Here is a 17,636-nt window from a genome sequence, read left to right on the forward strand (position 1 = left end):
GCTGTTAGGATTGTGCTTTGCCAATTCCTACTCAGTTCTCCTGCCCCTTCCTAGAAGGCCAGTCTGGCAACAATTCTTCCTGCCTTCTACATACCTTTTGCTGGCTTTGCTTCAGTCGTATCAAATTCCTGGGTTTCTCTGAATGTCCTGTGCCCTCTGGTGTCTCAGGGCCTTCACAAATATTTTCCATTCCATAACTGAGGTGCCTACTCCTATTTTCCACCTGATAATTCCTACTTGGCCTTAAGATTTGGTTCCTACGACAGCTCTCCCAGGAAGCCAGCCATTCCGGGCTTTCCTTGCACTCTCTCAGTACTCCGCCCATGCCTCTGTTGAGGTTTAACACACCAAGTCCTTTCCAACCTCTTTTACTAGACTGAAAGCTCTTTGAGGGCAGACACTGTATCCTCATCTTTGTGTCCTTACTGCCTGGCAGGATGTAAGAGCAGAGTAAATATGTACTATTGAATAGCAAAGTCTCAGAACTGTGCGTGAAGAGGCCAAGTGTGTATTCATGTGTAGCACCTCATCTGATTTCCACAACATCCTTGTAAGTGAAGTAGGCTGGGTGCTAGCTCCCCATTTTAAGCATAAAGGAACAGAGGCACAGAGGTCACATGACTCACCTCACTGGTCCTTCTCCAGTGACGATGAAGCTCTCCAATGAGCTGTAGGTTTTATAACATCTGCTTTTGCCCCTTAGAGGCCCTGTTTTCTTTCTGGTTCTTAACTATTTTCCAAATATGTGACATAACCACAGAGTTTGGTTCCTAAAGGTGGGAGGTTATATTAAGGTAGGGTATTATATGCATAAAACATAGTCTCTTTGCTTAGTCTAATATGTGAAATGAGTGGCTGAAATGTTTTCAAATATATTTTGTGCTTTTGAAGAACTTAAGATGTAAGCGAAAGTAACTGTAACAGCTGACATTTACTAAGCCATGCCCTGTGCTAAGCAGGTTACATGTACCACCTAATTTAATCTAACCCCAATTTACAAATGAGCAGAAGTGAGAAAGCAATCTCAGGAGAACAGACCTAGTAAGTAGCAGACCAGAGTAAGAATCCAAGTCTGCTGAATTTGAGTCAAAGATGTATCATGGCACCAAGTAACCATGTCTTAAAGTTGTGGAAAGGCATGTGGCATAGTGGAGAGATTACAGCTTCTTCCTCTGTCAGTGGGGCAAATGATACTACTTATTAATCAAGAGTGGTAACATTCAGAAAATGCCTAGGAGAGCCTGGCACCTAGTGGCCACTCAGTAAATGGTAGTGACTACTTTCTACCATTTATTGTTGCTGTTACTTAGCCTCAGGTTTGCCAGAGAGAGAACTAATGTAATAGCATCACAAGTCTAGTTATGTTTCAAACTTTTGTTTATTAGTAGATCAACAGTGTCTGGTTGTGTCAGACATTAGGCTACCTGGCCCAGCTGTAGGTTTAGAGAAAATGTGCATATTTTGGAAACATACAGATAACTAAAGGCAAGTCTCTGAAATGGCAACATTACGGGATTTTAATTAATTAATTTATTAATTTATTTTGAGACAGAGTCTCGCTCTGTCACCCAGGCTGGAGTACAGTGGCATGATCTCAGCTCACTGCAACCTCCGCCTCCTGGGTTCAAGCGATTCTCCTGCCTCAGACTCCTGAGTAGCTGGGATTACAGGCGCGTGCCACCACGCTTGGCTAATTTTTGTATTTTTGGTAGAGACGGGGTTTCACCATGTTGGTCAGGCTAGTCTTGAACTCCTGACATCATGATCCACCTACCTCGGCCTTCCAAAGTGCTGGAGTATAGGTGTCAACCACTGCACCTGGCTATTAAGTGATAAAAAATGGGCTTTTATTTGGGGTAAAACCAAAAGTAAGGTATATTTAAAATGTAACTGTATCCTGCTCCTCCTATTTATTTTTTATTTTTTTTTGAGACGGAGTCTCGCTCTGTCGCCTAGGCTGGAGTGCAGTGGCCGGATCTCGGCTCACTGCAAGCTCCGCCTCCCAGGTTCACGCCATTCTCCTGCCTCAGCCTCCTGAGTAGCTGGGACTACAGGCGCCCGCCACCTCAACCGGCTAGCTTTTTTGTATTTTTTAGTAGAGACGGGGTTTCACCATGTTAGCCAGGATGGTCTCGATCTCCTGACCTCGTGATCCGCCCGTCTCAGCTTCCCAAAGTGCTGGGATTACAGGCTTGCTTGCTGTTCCAACAAAAAGCTTCCAATTCAATGAGATGATTTTTAGTGGGAAATCATCAAGATATTACCACATGATTTCTCTACTCTTCCTTAGAAAGCAGGACTCAAAACCAATAAAACCAACCAACCAACCAAACAACAAAAACCACCTCCGAAACAACGGAAAGGCTACTTTTCACCCAGGAAATAGTGCAATTTCCCTTCTTTGTGTTGGTCAAAATCCTCGAGTAAGAGCCCACCGCTGCTACGTTCACTTCCACACCGCTCACTCTTTCCTCAACCCCCGATCCAGTTCCATTCCTACCTACCGCACTTGAACTCCTTGGCCTCTCTGGCATGAGATCAGTCTACTCTTGAAGCTGTCTTTCTCCTCCCTTCTGTGTTTCTCCTCCAACATAGCTGTTCTATAAAATTCTGCTCTGGGCTCAATTTCCTCTTATCCATTTACCTATTTCATTTATCACACACGAACACCCAATTTCTCACCCAAGTTCCAGCCAAATTCTAGGTCTTGAACTTCCATTGCCACTGAGATGATTATAGTATTTACTGAAGGCTCACTAATGTGCTGAGCATTGTGCAAAGACAAAGTTCTCCAATGTTCTTGGTTCACAGTGCTCATGTGGGTTTTCAATGTGGTAGTTGCTTTTTACCTCTAGAGCACACACATTTGGCTTTGAAAAGATAGGGCACTACTGAAAAGAATGTAACATACCTCGTTGAAACTGGGAATTACTTTGAACTAGTAGTTCATAAGGTATCTGAGAGATGTCAAGTATTGCTGTGTGTCTCAAAATGTATTTAAAATATCAAGCATTATCCTGGTGAGTTTGATGTGGCATCCCAGAGCACCTTGGCACACCCAGGTCCTAAACATTTTTGCATGTATTGCCTCATTTAATCCTCACAACCCTAGGAGGTAAGTCTGTTATTATCCTCAACTTAGAGTTGTTCTGTAACTTATCCAACATCACATTGTTTCTAAGTGGTCAAATAGAGCCAGGAACTGGACTCAGGTGGGCTCCATGCCTATGCTCTCAACCACTTAGCTATGCTGAATCTCCTGATCTAAATGTAACTTATCTTCTCCCAAAACCAGCTATTCTTCTCACCTTCTCTATTTTTATTAGAGTCCTCGTCCTAGAATTGAAGGTAGAAGGGGCCCACAGAGGCCTGTGGCATTTCTAACAGTTTTCTCTCCACTCTCTGCTCACTGTAGGCTGAAGAAACACTGCTCCTAAATCATTCTTTTCTATCTCTGGGTGAACTTCGTCCCTGACTTTTTATTTATTTTTTTGAGACAGAGTCTTGTCATATTGCCCAGCTAGCTGTGAACTCCTGGGTTCAAGTAATCCTCCTGCCTCCCCCTCCTAAGTAGCTGAAACTCAGGTGTTTGCCACCGTGCCTGGTTAATTAAAAAAAAAAAAAAAAAATTAAGAGCTAGAGTCTTGCTGTATCACCTAGGTTGGTCTCAAATTCTTGGGCTCAGGTGATCCTCCTACCTCAGCCTCCCAAGTAGCTGGGATTACAGGTGCATGCCATTGTGCCTGCCTGTCCCTGACTTTTATATAGTTCTTTTCTACACTGAAACACAACCCAGGAAAATATATTTTTAAAAAGGTTTACAGGAATTTTTATGCATAAATCAGGTTTAAAAACCGCAGTGTATACACTACAAATATTTGTTGGACAAATAAATGATTAAATTCAGATTATGACTACTTCAGATTTTTTGGACAGCCACAAATATTAACTCTTAATTAAGTTTTTGCTATAAACTAAAATTCATTTTTCACTAGCAACTGCTAGCCACATGGGCAAATTATAGATAAGTAAGTCCTTAACTTTGAAGAGCTTATTATTTTTCCAACGTATCTAGGTTCAAAGCTGAAGAGATATTTCTTAGACTCATTTATATTTCTGGCTTCCCAGATACAAGCCCACTAGGTCAGCAGTCTCCAGCCTTTTTGGCACCAGGGCCCGGTTTCATGGAAAACAATTTTTCCATGGACCTGGGGCAGGGGCAGGGGCAGGGGCAGGGGTGGAGTTTAGGATGATTCAAGTGCATTACATTATGCACTTTATTTCTATTATTATTACATTGTAACATACAATGAAATAATTATACAACTTACCATCACGTAGAATCAGTGGGAGCCCTGAGCTTGTTTTCCTCCAAATAGATGGTCCCATCTGGGGGTGATGGGAGACAGTGACAGATCATCAGGCATTAGATTCTCATAAGGAGCCTTTTGGGGTTTGCGACAGGGTAGAGCATGACAGGGTTTGTGCTCCTATGAGAATCGAATGCTCCTGCTGATCTGACAGGAGGTGGAGTTCAGGCAGTAATGTGAGCGACGGGAGTGGCTGTAAATACAGATGAAGCTTCTATGGCTTGTCCGCCGCTCACCTCCTGCTACGTGGCCTGGTTCCTAACAGGCTATGTATGGCTACTGGTCTGTGGTCTGGGGATTGGGGACCCCTGCTCTAGGTAGATCTTGTCAATTTTTCCTTCAGAGCCTCTCCTGAATCGATCTCTTCAATTTTATTTCTCTCAAGCTTTTTTTAAAAAATTCTTTTTTAAAGAGACAGGGTCTTGCTCTGTCAACCAGGTTAGAGTGCAGTGGCACAATCAAAACTCACAGAAGCTTGGAACTTCTGGGTTCAAGTGATCCTCCCACTTCCACCTCAGGAGTAGCTGGGACTCCAGTCACACACCACACCTGGATCTTGCTTGATTGCCCAGGCCAGTCTTGAACTCTTGGACTCAAGCGATCCTCCTGTCTCTTAGGTTATTATTACTAACCTTCTGGACTATAATAACTCTCTTGGTTATTAGTCTCTCCCTAGTCTAATCTACCTTGTACAATTCTATCTTTTTATTCTTATCATTTAGATCATAACTAAATCTTGCTTATAAACCCTACACTGCCCGCTGCCAAGTCCTTTATTTTGGCATTTAAGATTCTCTACAATTTGCTCCTGACCTACCTTTTCAGTACTATGTTTTCATCCACATATTCACTCATTTGACATATACTTACAAAGTGCTTACTAAGGACATTGAGGAGTTGAAGATACTATAAGGTGGTAAAGGAGCTTATGTTCTGCCCCAAGCAGACAGCGCTGAGAAGTTAAAGAAATTGGGTGTAGCCCCTTCTATGAATTCTATTTTGTTTGAGATGGAATCTCACTCCGTCGCCCAGGCTGGAGTACAGTGGCACAATCTTGGCTCACTGCAGCCTCCGCCTCCCAAGTTCAAGCAATTCTCCTGCCTCTGCCTCCAGAGCAGCTGAAATTACAGGCGCATGCCACCACACCCAGCTAATTTTTGTATTTTTAGTAGAAATGGGGTTTCACCATGTTGGCCAGGCTGGTCTTGAACTCCTGACCTCAAGTGATCTACCTGCCTCCGCTTCCCAAACTGTTGGGATTACAGGTGTGAGCCACTGCACCAGCTCCTTCTATGAATTCTAAGAACCAGTCTTCCCTTATAGTCTTTAGTAAGGGAAAGAGAATATGTATAAAGATAATGCCAATCAATACAAGAAAGAAAATAAGTGCAATAAGACAGCAAGGTAATATGGGAGTTTAGATGTTAACTCTAATGGGGGGTGTTCAGGATGTCTTAGAAGAGGTGGCATTTGATTAGGTCTTGCAAAGAGGGCAGAGCTTCAATATGTAAGAAGAGGAAGGTCACTGTAAAAAATGAGCAAAGGAATAGAGATAAGAATGTATGGGAAACAAGTCTGATTTCCACACAGTGTATGTACAATAGACTAATAAAAGGTAAAGCTGAAAAGGGAGGATTAGGCTAAATCCAGACACTTAATGAATGCTTGGCCAAGGTTTGAACTTACCTGATATTTACTCCTTTGACAAGTATTTACCGACTGTCTACAATAGGCCAGATGGCAGGTTAAACGCTAGGGATACCAAGACAGACGTGGTCCTGGTCCTCTTGGAGCTTAGAGTCTACCATAAAAGCAGTAAGAATTCACTGAAGATGCAGAACACAGGACTGCCATCATCAAGGTGCTACTTAAGATTAAGATTACTCTGGCATCAATGTGTGAGATTAACTGCACGGTAGAAGAATAAAAAAACAAAACAAGGCCACTTATTACAGTAAGTTTAGAAGGGAATGAGGCCTAAGACAGTGGCAGTGGTAATGGAGGAGCTAAAGGCTTGAAATATATTAAGAAGGAAGACCATCAAGCTTAATATTTGTGCAGAAATAGTTGGAAGGGAGCAGGGAAGGGGGAAATGTAAAAGTGAACCATGAGACTGGAAAAAATCCAAACAGTTGTCAGCTCTGGGATTGGGGATGGATTGGAGAGGGGTATGAGAGAGTTCTCTGGGATGATGGTTATGTCTGTATCTTGATAGAGGCTTCACCACACAGGTGAGTACATCTATCAAAACTCATTATATACTCAATGTCTATGCATTTCACCATATGTAAATTTTATCTTTATGTTTTTGAGACCGAGTCTCGCGCTGTCGCCCAGGCTGGAGTGCAGTGGCGTGATCTTGGCTCACTGCAGCACCTGCCTCCCGGGTTCAAGCTATTCTCCTGCCTCAGCCTCCCTATATGTAAATTTCATATTTACAAATTCCTGAAAACAAATATTAAACTCAGGTTAATGATATGTAAGCTGAAGTGTTTAGGGGTGAAGTGTATGTTACCTGCAATTCACTTTGAAATACATTAAGAAAGATAACATGGTCTGGTGGATGAAAAGATGGGCAGATATATGATAAAGCAAAAAGAAAATATTAACTGTAAACTCCTGGTGGAGAATATGCAGTTTTCATTATACAATTCTTTCAATCCTTTTTGTTTGAAAAATTTCATAATAAAATGTTGAGAAAAGCGATAAGCATTCAGTTTTGAGTTTGGGTTGACTGGCGGGATACTGGCAATACAGAAGATGTAGGCAGGTTATGTCCATTAGTGACATAAGTAAGGGTTTGAGGTACCCAAGGCATTCGAGTAGAAATATTTACCAGGCAGCTGGAATTGCATAGGTAGAGTTATTTTACTCTGCTGCTTCCTGAACATCTCTCTGCCTCCATGTGTCCACTTCCACTGAAACCTTTTCCTTCTTCAAGCTTTCCCTGACTACCCTGTGCTCCGACATTCAGCATTGGATGATTAGTTCATGGCATTATCACGTCACTAGACTGGAAATTCTTAGGATAAACAGAATCTTATAAAGAACACATAGTGTTTATTTCATAAAGCAATTTTCAAATAAACAACTGAATAACACCTGACTTAGTATTGGAATATCCAGGTCTTTATGTTCACACTGATTCCTGGCTCAGTCGTAGAGTCCTGTTTTTTTTGAGACAGATATAAACAGATATGTGTATATATATATATGTATATACATACCAATAGATATAAACAGATATAGATCTATAGAGAGACATAAACAGATAGATATAAACAGACTTTCTTAAAAGGCAACCTTTACAGCAGAGAATTCCCATTCCCAGATTCTTTTTTTTGAGACAGGGAGTCTCACTCTGTTGTCCAGGCTGGAGTTGCAGTGGCAAGATTATAGCTCACTGTAGCCTCCACCTCTCGGGCTTAAACAATCCTCTCACCTCAATCTCCTGAGTAGCTGGGACTATACATGTGCACCCCCACACCAGGCTAATTTTTGTATTTTTTTTTTGTAGAGACTGGGTTTTGCTATGTTGCCCAGGCTGGTCCCGAACTCTTGGGCTCAAGTGATCCACCTGCCTCAGCCTCCCAAAGTGCTGGGATTACAGGCGTGAGCCACCACATCCAGCCCCAGATTCTTAATACATTTGATTTTCTCATTCTTAGTAGCTTTTCTTCCAGATTTTATTTCACATTGCATTTTGCAGAACTATAAATAAAAAAAGAAACCTTTAATGACATAGTTACGAGACCCTAAAGTTCACTGCTAGAAATTGTTGAATTGTGAGGAAAGAAATCAAACGAAGGTGACTGATTTATCATTCCTATCTCTCTAATCAGCAGTGAGCTCCCTAAAGTCAACTATGTCCTGCTTGTTTTTTTACTTCCTGGTACTATCTACAGCATTGAGCTTGGCATACAGTAAGCACTCAGACAGTAAAAGAACATACATTCGACACTGAAAAGAATACCAGAAAGTAGCCAACACCAGCTGGTGGAAAGTCATTAGCTATTCTGTTAACTTGATTGCTCAGTGTTCTACCAATTTTGATAGTCTATTTTTCTTTTCTTTTTTTTTTTTTTTTTTTTGAGACAGAGTCTTGCTCTGTCGCCCAGGCTGGGGTGCAGTGGTTGGATCTCAGCTCACTGCAAGCTCCGCCTCCCGGGTTTAGACCATTCTCCTGCCTCAGCCTCCCGAGTAGCTGGGACTACAGGCGCCCGCCACCTCGCCCCGCTAGTTTTTTGTATTTTTTAGTAGAGACGGGGTTTCACCGTGTTAGCCAGGATGGTCTCGATCTCCTGACCTTATGATCTGCCTGTCTCGGCCTCCCAAAGTGCTGGGATTACAGGCTTGAGCCACCGCGTCCGGCCGATAGTCTATTTTTCAAAATGAACTCAAAGAACACCTTTTGACATCTCCCAACTGCCCTAAGCAGACAGTGATGCTAAGTGAAAGAAACTGGGTTTAGCTCCTTCTATGAATTCTAAGAACTAGTTGGAATAAGCCACAGTGTAACTAAACCTATTCCTGGCACAATGGGAGAGTAACTCTATTAAGAAACCCTAGGCCGGGCATGGTGGCTCATGCCTGTAATCCTAGCACTTTGGGAGGTGAAGGTGGGTGGATCACTTGAGGTCAGGAGTTTGAGACCAGCCTGGCCAACATGGTGAAACCTCGTCTCTACTAAAAATACGAAAAAAAAAAAAAATTAGTCGGGTGTGGTGGTGGGTGCCTGTAATTTCAGCCACTTGGGAGGGTGAGGCGTGAACCTGGGAGGAGGAGGTTGCAGTGAGCCCAGATTGCACCACTGCACTCCAGCCTGAGCGACAGAGCAAGATTCCATCTCAAAAAAAATAAATAAATAAAAGAAAAAGAAGATTGCTCCTATTTTTGTATCAGACGGACTGGGCCACTGGTAATATTTTATACTTTATATCATTCCAACATATCCCCCAAATGTGCTTAATTCCCAATGGCTTACCTCAACTACTTAACTTAAAAGTCCATTGACTATCCAGGAAGAACCTGCTTCATCTCTTATCCCCACCACACTTAAAAGATGCTTTACCTTTTCTCCTCTCTCTCTCTCTCTGTCCTTCTCTTCTTTTTTCTTTTTTTTCTCACTATGCCCATCTGTGTGGAGGCCAGGAAGTGGTGGGGGAGGTGCTGCTGCTCCAGCGTAAGGGATGCTGGGAGGAGGGCCAGATGTCACTGTGACCTCTCCCACTGGCAGAGCAGAAAGTCCTGAACTTCTCTTGGATTTGGAGTGTCGCTTCTCTTTATGCTTCTCCTTGTCTTTCTTCTTTTTGCTCTTCTTTGACTTCTTTTTCTTCTTGATTTCCCGGTAAGAATCATCTATCACTAACTCCCCAGCCTCTAGTTCCCCACCAGAAGATGAGTCTGATTCTACCAGAATAGGTTCAAGCCCTGAAAGATCAAGGTTACCACTGTGGGACTCTGGGAACTGGGAGGCATCAGACCCACAGCCTTCAGGGCCAGGAGATGAATGTGGGTCTGAGGATGACTTGTGCTTTTTCCGGGCTGTTTTCAGAAAGCTCTGTAACTCATGTCCTAGGAGTAAAGCACCCTGCTCATCCCGAGCTGATTTCTTTGAGGATTTTTTCACAGTTGCTTGTTGAGAGGGATACTGAAAAGACTCCTCATCAACAGAGCTGCTTCCCTTCTCCTTTGGTGAGAGAATAAGTTTCATTTTCAAACCATCAGGCTCCCGAAGGGTCAGTGTCTCTGTGTTCACGTACAGAGGTTTCATTTTTTTGGATTTGTGGGAGGCACCATCCTCCAGGGGTAGTTCCCCACTGCTTCCACTGACTTTCTTCCTGTGGTGCTCCTTTTTACTCTCCGAATGGCTTGAAGAGCCAGAGGATTTCTCCCCCGTCTTTTTGGAGGGCTTGGAGCCTGCTGCCAGTGGGGAAGTGATAGCTTTCAACAGGTCCATAGCTGTATCGGTAGACTGTGGGCTGGACTTTTTCTTTTTCTTCTGTGACGATTCCAAAGACGAAATGTCTAGAAATAATCAGGAGAAGTACTGTCAATATGATGGGAAGCAACTTCTAACAAGCTTCCTCTCTCATCAAAAGCACCTAGCTAACATGAGAAAGAGGCTAACAGGAATGATCTGAAGGGAGACCCTTTAACTGATTCCTAACATTAAGAAATGATGCCCTCGTGCTTCCTGGCTTGGTGGATTCTGCCTCTGACCCTGGATATAGTTCTTGCCACTAAAGTTGTTTCTCTTCATTGAGTCTTCAGAAGCAACCAAAGAGCACATACCCAGAAGAATTGACTATAGTTGTGGGATTGTGGGAAGTTAACAATTCAGAGTGCAGACAGAGTATCATTTGTTTCTGTGTTCAGGACAAACCCATTCTGGGAAAAGTTGAGTCTCGTCAGCTACGTGCATAACACAGCTAAGAAAACTGGTTCTGTGAGTGGATATACACTTGTTGAGAAGTGACCCACAGGTGCAGGCCAGAGGACTACATATGGCAAAAGGGATGCTAGATAACAATGGGCACAAGATAAGTGGATGATTGGGGGGAGAAGGAACCTGGTACCTGGTGTATCACAAATGCAGACTGTTCTTCTATGCTGAATCCTCCAAAATACCAGCCCTCCACCTCTCTCCTCCTTCACACTGGTTTATCGGCACTCAGAACAAGAACCACTGTCCTGTTAAATAGGCCACTGAGTCAGCAACATCTGGATCCCTTTCCCCTACCCCGACTCCAAGAACCAGCGATGTGTTTATCCCACCTGTTGCCCATTCCCATCCTCACCTCCATAGTAGTAATCATCAGAGGAGTGCTTCCTCTTCTTCTTGTGTGTGTCCGTCCCCAAGAAGTAAAGTTCGCTATCCTATAATTAAAGAAGAAGAATTGACCAATAATAAGATGATGAGGCAAATGCAGTTTGGAACCACTCTTGTCTTTGATGATTTCTGACTTTGGGAAACAAAGCACAAGAAATAATAAAAACAGATGCACACAACATTTTATTTTTCTTTTCTAAAGTTATTAAAAAACACTTCCTTCTTCAAATATTAGGAAATATGGTAAGAAGTAGTTTAAGACTTTCCTGGTGCAGTGGTTCAGGCCTGTAATCCTAGCACTTTGGGAGGCTGAGGCAGGTGGATCATTTGAGGTCAGGAGTTTGAGACCTGCCTGGCCAACATGGTGAAACCCTGTCTCTAATAAAATACAAAAATTGGCCGGGCTTGGTGGCAGGAACCTGTTAATCCCAGCGACTCGGGAGGCTGAGGCAAGAGAATCGCTTGAACCCGGAAGGTGGAGGTTGCAGTGAGCAGAGATCACGCCACTGCACTCCAGCCTGGGCCACAAGAGCAAAAAAACCCTCTGCATCAGAAAAAAAAAAAAAAAAAAAAAGGTAGTTTAAGACTTTCCTAATTTAAATTTTTAGGACTTACCTTCAACTTCTTCTTGGAAGAATTCCTGACCTGAGCAGCAATTTCTTCCTCTTCCCTTAAAAAATCTTTGTAAGAACGTTTTTTCTCTCGTTGGCTTCGGCCAGCTGCAAGTCCTATGTCCTCAAAGGTATGATCACCATCAAAACAATCTGAGAAGCACAGGTTTATTTGGGAAAGGAAATGAGAAAGTCAAGTAAGTAACGACCAAATCACCATGCAGGTAATGCAACAGTTCCTCTATTTCCAAATTAAAACAATGTTTCAATCAAGTCCACTGAAATACAGGGCTAGACCCAGGGGAACAGAATATTTCTTGATGACCTGGCTGCAAATACAAGAATCAAACCTGAAGAAACAATGTTTCCACGCTATGCAAAGGCCCCATGTGCGACCTCAGATATGATTTCTTAGTTGTGATTTGGTAGGTGGACACAGACTTGCAGACGAAAGGCTGAAAAGAATAAGGATTCATGATTCATGTGCTGTGCTGCTCTCTGTGGGAGTCCAGGATGTGATTCCTATCCCCAGACTCCTGCACACTGGAGCTGGCAAGGACCAAGAGTGCTGCAGGGGATCACCCCAATAAACTAAGAGACTCATATTTCAGACTCTCGTGTTGGAACCCCTGTCCTGGTTTTCGTTTCCATGGGCCCAGTCTGGGGATGGCGTGGAGGCTGAGTGTCATAACAGTGCTCTAGACCATCACTTGGGAGTCCAGGCTGTGGTGCCCAGTCCTGGTCTCTATATCCATGGGCTGCAAGGATTGAAGAGGATACCCCCTTTGGAATGCTTCTCAGATTATGGGGTCATACCTTCTTTCTTCACGGAGTCATCATAAGCCATGGTGGTCCTGCAGGGCCTTTGAGAATGTGTCACTGTGTCCAGGCTCCTTCCCGTCTACAGGACCAGGTCTGAGAAACAAAGAAGGAAAACCCTCCTGTAATGCGAAATCAGAGGAGAAGCAACCTTCCAGATGGAAATGTGTAGTGATCCAAGGGCCGACTGGAAGGGCAGCAAGAAATAAAGGAGTGTCTTGTCACCTCCTCATTCTCTTTGTAAATATAGTGGGGTTGATACTGCAGGAAGTACACTAGGCTTAATTAGATTTCAGTCATGAATTAAAGTTGTCATTTGGGGAAGTATATAAAATACCTCCAATACAAAAAATATTTTCAAAATTAATGAGAATTTCTGAAATGCCAACAGGACTGACAACACTGAGACAGGGTAGAAACCAACATTAAGTTAGAGGGATAGGTTCAATCTTGGTTATAAAATACACAGGTAAAGCAAGATGCAGAGAAGACAGATCACACCAAACATTTGAAGACCATAAAATCCTACCAACTGGATTGGTGAACTGGTAACATCTATTGCATTGTAATTTAAACAGAAATGATTAACTGTATAGGAATATTAAATATCTTTAGAGCATAATTTCTTTTGCATTTTGGGGGGGGGTTACATGAATTTGTTCAAATTTATGTAATTGTAAAAGCAGGTACACTCCTTACATCAGTTGACCATGTGACAGCTGTCACCACCACCAAGGCTTTCTTAAAGGCTAGGTGAAAATGGAGATATTTATCATTTGTCCACTGGTCATAAAACTTTTATGATTAATAAGATCTTCACTAATAAGAATTGCTATAATTTAAATGTTCTAGATATTGTATTGAGTTTTATTGAATTTTTACAATCTTTTTTTGGCATTTGAGTTTATATGTCCATTTTGACTTTGACGATAACAATGCTATAAAATGCACTGTAAGTTTTTTTTTTTTTTTTTCTTTTTTTTTGAGACAGTCTTGCTCTGTTGCCCAGGCTGGAGTGCAGTGGCAGTTTCGGCACACTGCAACTTCTGCCTCCCAGGTTCAAGTGATTCTCCTGCCTCAGCCTCCCCAGTAGCTGGGATTACAAGCACCTGCCACCACGCCCAGCTAATTTATGTATTTTTAGTAGAGATGGGGGTTTCACCATCTTGGCCAGGCTGGTCTTGAACTCTTGACCTCATGATCCACCCGCCTCAGCCTCCCAAAGTGCTGGGATTACAGGTGTGAGCCATCGTGCCCAGCCAAGGTAAAGTTCTTTAAAAGTTTTAAGAACAAGTAATGTCACAAGTCCTTCAGGAAATTTAAAATTACATATTAAATATTTTGGCAATGTTCTCATCCAGTTAAGTCAGATGCTTACAAAGTTAATCTAATTGATCATTTATTTAAATTTAATTTGACCTTCATTATTATAAGGGGACTTAGAAATACTGAAGGACACTTAAATGACACATTACTAATTCCTTCAGGCAACTGTGGACAATACTGAAGCATGGAACTTTTGTGAAAGAAAAGATGAATTTGATTAACAAGGGAAGCTTTCATAAGTTACATTAAAAAGACTTATTTGCACAAATCAGATAAAATACAATGTACAGGTAGGCCTGAATAGGAAAATGAAGCATTACGAAGAACGATTTATAAGAAAAGAAACATAAAGCATTTCTTCACTTCTCTGAGAAGTGAAATAAAGAATGGATTTGGTCAAAGTAACAGAAGCTAGAGTAATGAAACTACATTAACTGGATTGTTTTAAAGATAAACTGGAGAACTGCCTGTTCGAAGGGCCTTTTCACAGGAAACGAAGGGGACATAAGGTCAGGCCTCAGATAAAAATGTGAGGAGGCAAGATACATAATGTAGCCAGTTTTTCATGTTCCAGCATTTAAGGATGAAAGTTTCTCAGTGGAAACTACTGTCCTCCCCTTTCCACCCAAGTGGTGCTGACTCCAAAAGGGGTGCAGGTAGGACAAGGGAAATATAGGGAATTATATCCATTTATTTGAAAACAGCATACCCTCTCAAAGGCACTAAAATACTGAGTGTATAAGAAAAATATACAGATTATATTGGTTTTCATAGGCTGATAACGCCAAGAACCACTGGAGACCTCAAATTAAACACTTTCTGTGCATGAATTTTCATGCATGAATTTTGGCAAAGAATATTTAAGAAATAATGGCAAAAAACTTAAATATTCCATGTCATACATACAGTCATCAATGTTTTGTCAACAACAAAATGCACTTGTAAATATAAGCAGAGGCTGGTCCTGAGACTTACAAACAGGCCTTCCCTTTGGTAACGTCAAAATCAACATAAAACAGAGTTGGGCAACTTAACAGAACAGAAATAAGTACCTCTGAAAACAGAAAGAAAGAAGATGACTGTATCGTGGTCTTGTTACTGGCTGCTTTAAAAAACTTGTGGATTAAAAAGTTGTGTGAAAGGGAATAGAAAATTAGGAACTGCTTCTCAGAGGCACAGGCCAACACAGAAAATGTGTTAGCATTACATATTAGATTAGGTCTGCCACTGTTTACATTTTCTTTAAAACACCGAAGAGCACTTTATAATTTACTGGATTAAATAACCTGAAGAAAAAAAAGGAATGAGGCCTGAAGACAAGTCCAATTCACTAAAGAACTGGGGCAGCCAAGAGGTTGGAAAACTAAAATTAAACACAACGGACTGTTATCACTCACAGCTTGGGCAGATCATGGGCCTTGAATTTCTACATTCTTTAAAATCAGGATATTATTGCAGCTCAGGGTTTAGTTTTGGTTGCTGACTCATAGAAGAAAGATACCAGATAAATCTCAAGCAACAGTGTGAAAGAAAGGCAGAGTTCAGGCAACATTTATAAGATCAGACGAACCCCTGGTATTCCTTCCAGGTCTTGAATACGATCTGTGAAAATTCAGAGTCCAGGGGTAGAGAGTAGATTGTGAGGATTAAAGAAAATGAAAAATACTAGGTTTGATTTTCACATTAGAAAAGGGAGGTCATAATTACATTACATGTTGGCAAATGTGAAACAGGTGTTAACCCATTCTCAAGTCAATAATTTGGGAGTTTATAAAATTCAATGTTGTCAACTCCCAAGAGGCAGGAATAATTTTGTTTGTCTCAGTGTGCCAAGGTATGACAACGTAAGTTCATTATTTCATACTGCTGATACAAGTAAAAAACTGGTACCATAAAAATGTATACTTATGAAATGCACAAATTGTTAAATAGCTCTTCGGGGACTTTTCTTTAGGATATGAAAAGGAGGCGGCAGAGTTGCTCTTTCTCTTGTAGACAAGTATACAAGTTATGTTCAGGCATAGGCCTTTGGGATGACCAAAGTATTTAGGAGGGAAAAAATCCTCACATATAGTACTTTGTTATTTCGCAACTTCAAATTATACTAAAAAAAAGGTTTCAGATGTTTGTTTTTTTGAGGTAACTTGAGCTCCCGCAATCAACAAGCTTCTTCACCCCATAATGTAAATGAGCATTGAAAAAAAGGAAACAAAGTGAGTCCCGCAAACCGGCAGTAAGAGAAATTCTGAAATCCAGGTCTGTTCCAGGATGAGAGCCAGGTCCAAGATTCTGCGTTCTCTTCTTCCAACACTCCTTTCAATAACTCAAAATGCCAGTCAGTGCAGGGAAAGGAAGAGGCACATCCGCCGGTTGGCAATTTCGGAAATTTTCTTGTTACTTCTAGGATACAGGCAAGTGATGCCTTCTCATCTTCGTCCAGGTTTCCTCCAATCTCCGAACACAGTGACTACGAATCCTCTTGCCACTCCCTTCTCCAGGGACCTACCTAGGCAGCACTCCCAGCCCCTGCCAGCTCTGGAAGCTGCAGAGATCCCGACAGCCTGGGATGGGGATGGAATCCTCTCATTGCAGTGCAATTAAGCGGAACCACGACCACCGCACAGATTGGCTGACAACACACATTCCCTAAGACCAGCGATAGAAATTTTGACAAGCCTTGTCCAATCAACAGGCTTTATTTGGGATTCAGTTTTTTTAATTTGTTCTATTAGGAGGAAATATAATCAGCCACCAGCTTAGCCCTCAGCAAGAGGGGACAGAGATGTTTCTCCGCTTTTGCACGCTATAAAGTGAATCTACAAGTAGTAGTTGGTGGAGGGAAAATGGGCCTGCACGGAGAAGGCTCCCACCACGAAGGCATGGCCAAGCCGGGTTGCACGCAAAGAATACACACAATACCCGGTGATTTACACAAACAGCCCCCAGGACCACCATTTTTGTGGTCCCCACGGCAAACGAGTGGGATTCTCCCGGCAGTTCTGCAGCAACAGCTAGTTCAACAAAGCTCTATGAAAAGGAAAAGAAGAAAACTCCTCGTACCTTCTCCTGCCAGCCGCGGCCCCAGCCCTCCCGTGGCCACGGCCACGAGCGCCTATCCCCTGACAGCCCGAGGGACCCCCGCATCGCGGGTTCCGAGCCGCACAGCTCGACCTGGACCCGGGTTCCCGCGTCCCCGGCGGCCTTACGGCGCCCCCGAGGGCTGAGACGGCCCGGGCAGGGGGAGGGGCGGCCCGGGTCCGCAGGCCCCCGGGGCGGCCGCACGCCCCCTCCCGGCCCCGCAGCTTTCCCGCCTTCCCCGTTTGAACAGCTCCCGCCCGCCCTCCTCCTTCTGCCCGCTCCAGCCCCTTCCTGGGGGCGGCTGCGGCCGCTACTCCAGTCCCCGGCTTGGCCCCTGGGGTAGGCCGCGACGGGCCTGGGGCACCCCAGAGGTGGTGTCGCGGGCCCAGGGCGGCAGGTGGCGGCGGGGCGGGGCTGCTGCCCCCTCAGGGTGGGGGTCCAGCCCGGTCTCCTGGGGTCTCCGCTCGCCGCTACCTTCACTCGGCTCGCCCGGATCCCGCCTCAGCGCCGCCGATCGCCGCCATCTTGGAGAAGGAGAGAAAAGCGCGAGCGGCCAGGGAGCCTCAGTCGAGCCCAGAGCGCAGACTCGGGCTCCGGAGG

General features: G+C 43.3%; 1 protein-coding gene across 7 annotated transcripts in view; it reads right to left on the reverse strand.

Moving 5' to 3' along the window:
* Positions 1 to 17,587, reverse strand: part of HMGXB4 (HMG-box containing 4) — a 40,460-nt gene extending 22,873 nt beyond the window's left edge. Inside the window, exons 1-6 of one of the 7 annotated variants that reach the window (XM_074003884.1) lie at positions 17,511 to 17,587; positions 12,630 to 12,728; positions 11,818 to 11,966; positions 11,171 to 11,249; positions 10,949 to 11,063; positions 9,442 to 10,397 (exon numbers count right to left, since the gene is read on the reverse strand). In XM_074003884.1, coding sequence (XP_073859985.1) covers positions 9,442 to 10,329 — 888 coding nt within the window. In that variant the 5' untranslated portion in view covers positions 10,330 to 10,397; positions 10,949 to 11,063; positions 11,171 to 11,249; ... (1 more) ...; positions 12,630 to 12,728; positions 17,511 to 17,587. Of the gene's footprint in view, positions 1 to 7,865; positions 8,082 to 9,441; positions 10,398 to 10,948; positions 11,064 to 11,170; positions 11,250 to 11,817; positions 11,967 to 12,629; positions 12,729 to 17,018; positions 17,186 to 17,510 lie in introns of those variants that run through there. The other 6 variants (XM_074003885.1, XM_065522210.2, XM_005567465.5 and 3 more) reach the window with 6 other exon arrangements.
* Positions 17,588 to 17,636: the final 49 nt, after the last annotated feature.

This window comes from Macaca fascicularis, chromosome 10 (genome assembly GCF_037993035.2).
Source record: "Macaca fascicularis isolate 582-1 chromosome 10, T2T-MFA8v1.1".
NCBI lineage: Eukaryota > Metazoa > Chordata > Mammalia > Primates > Cercopithecidae > Macaca > Macaca fascicularis.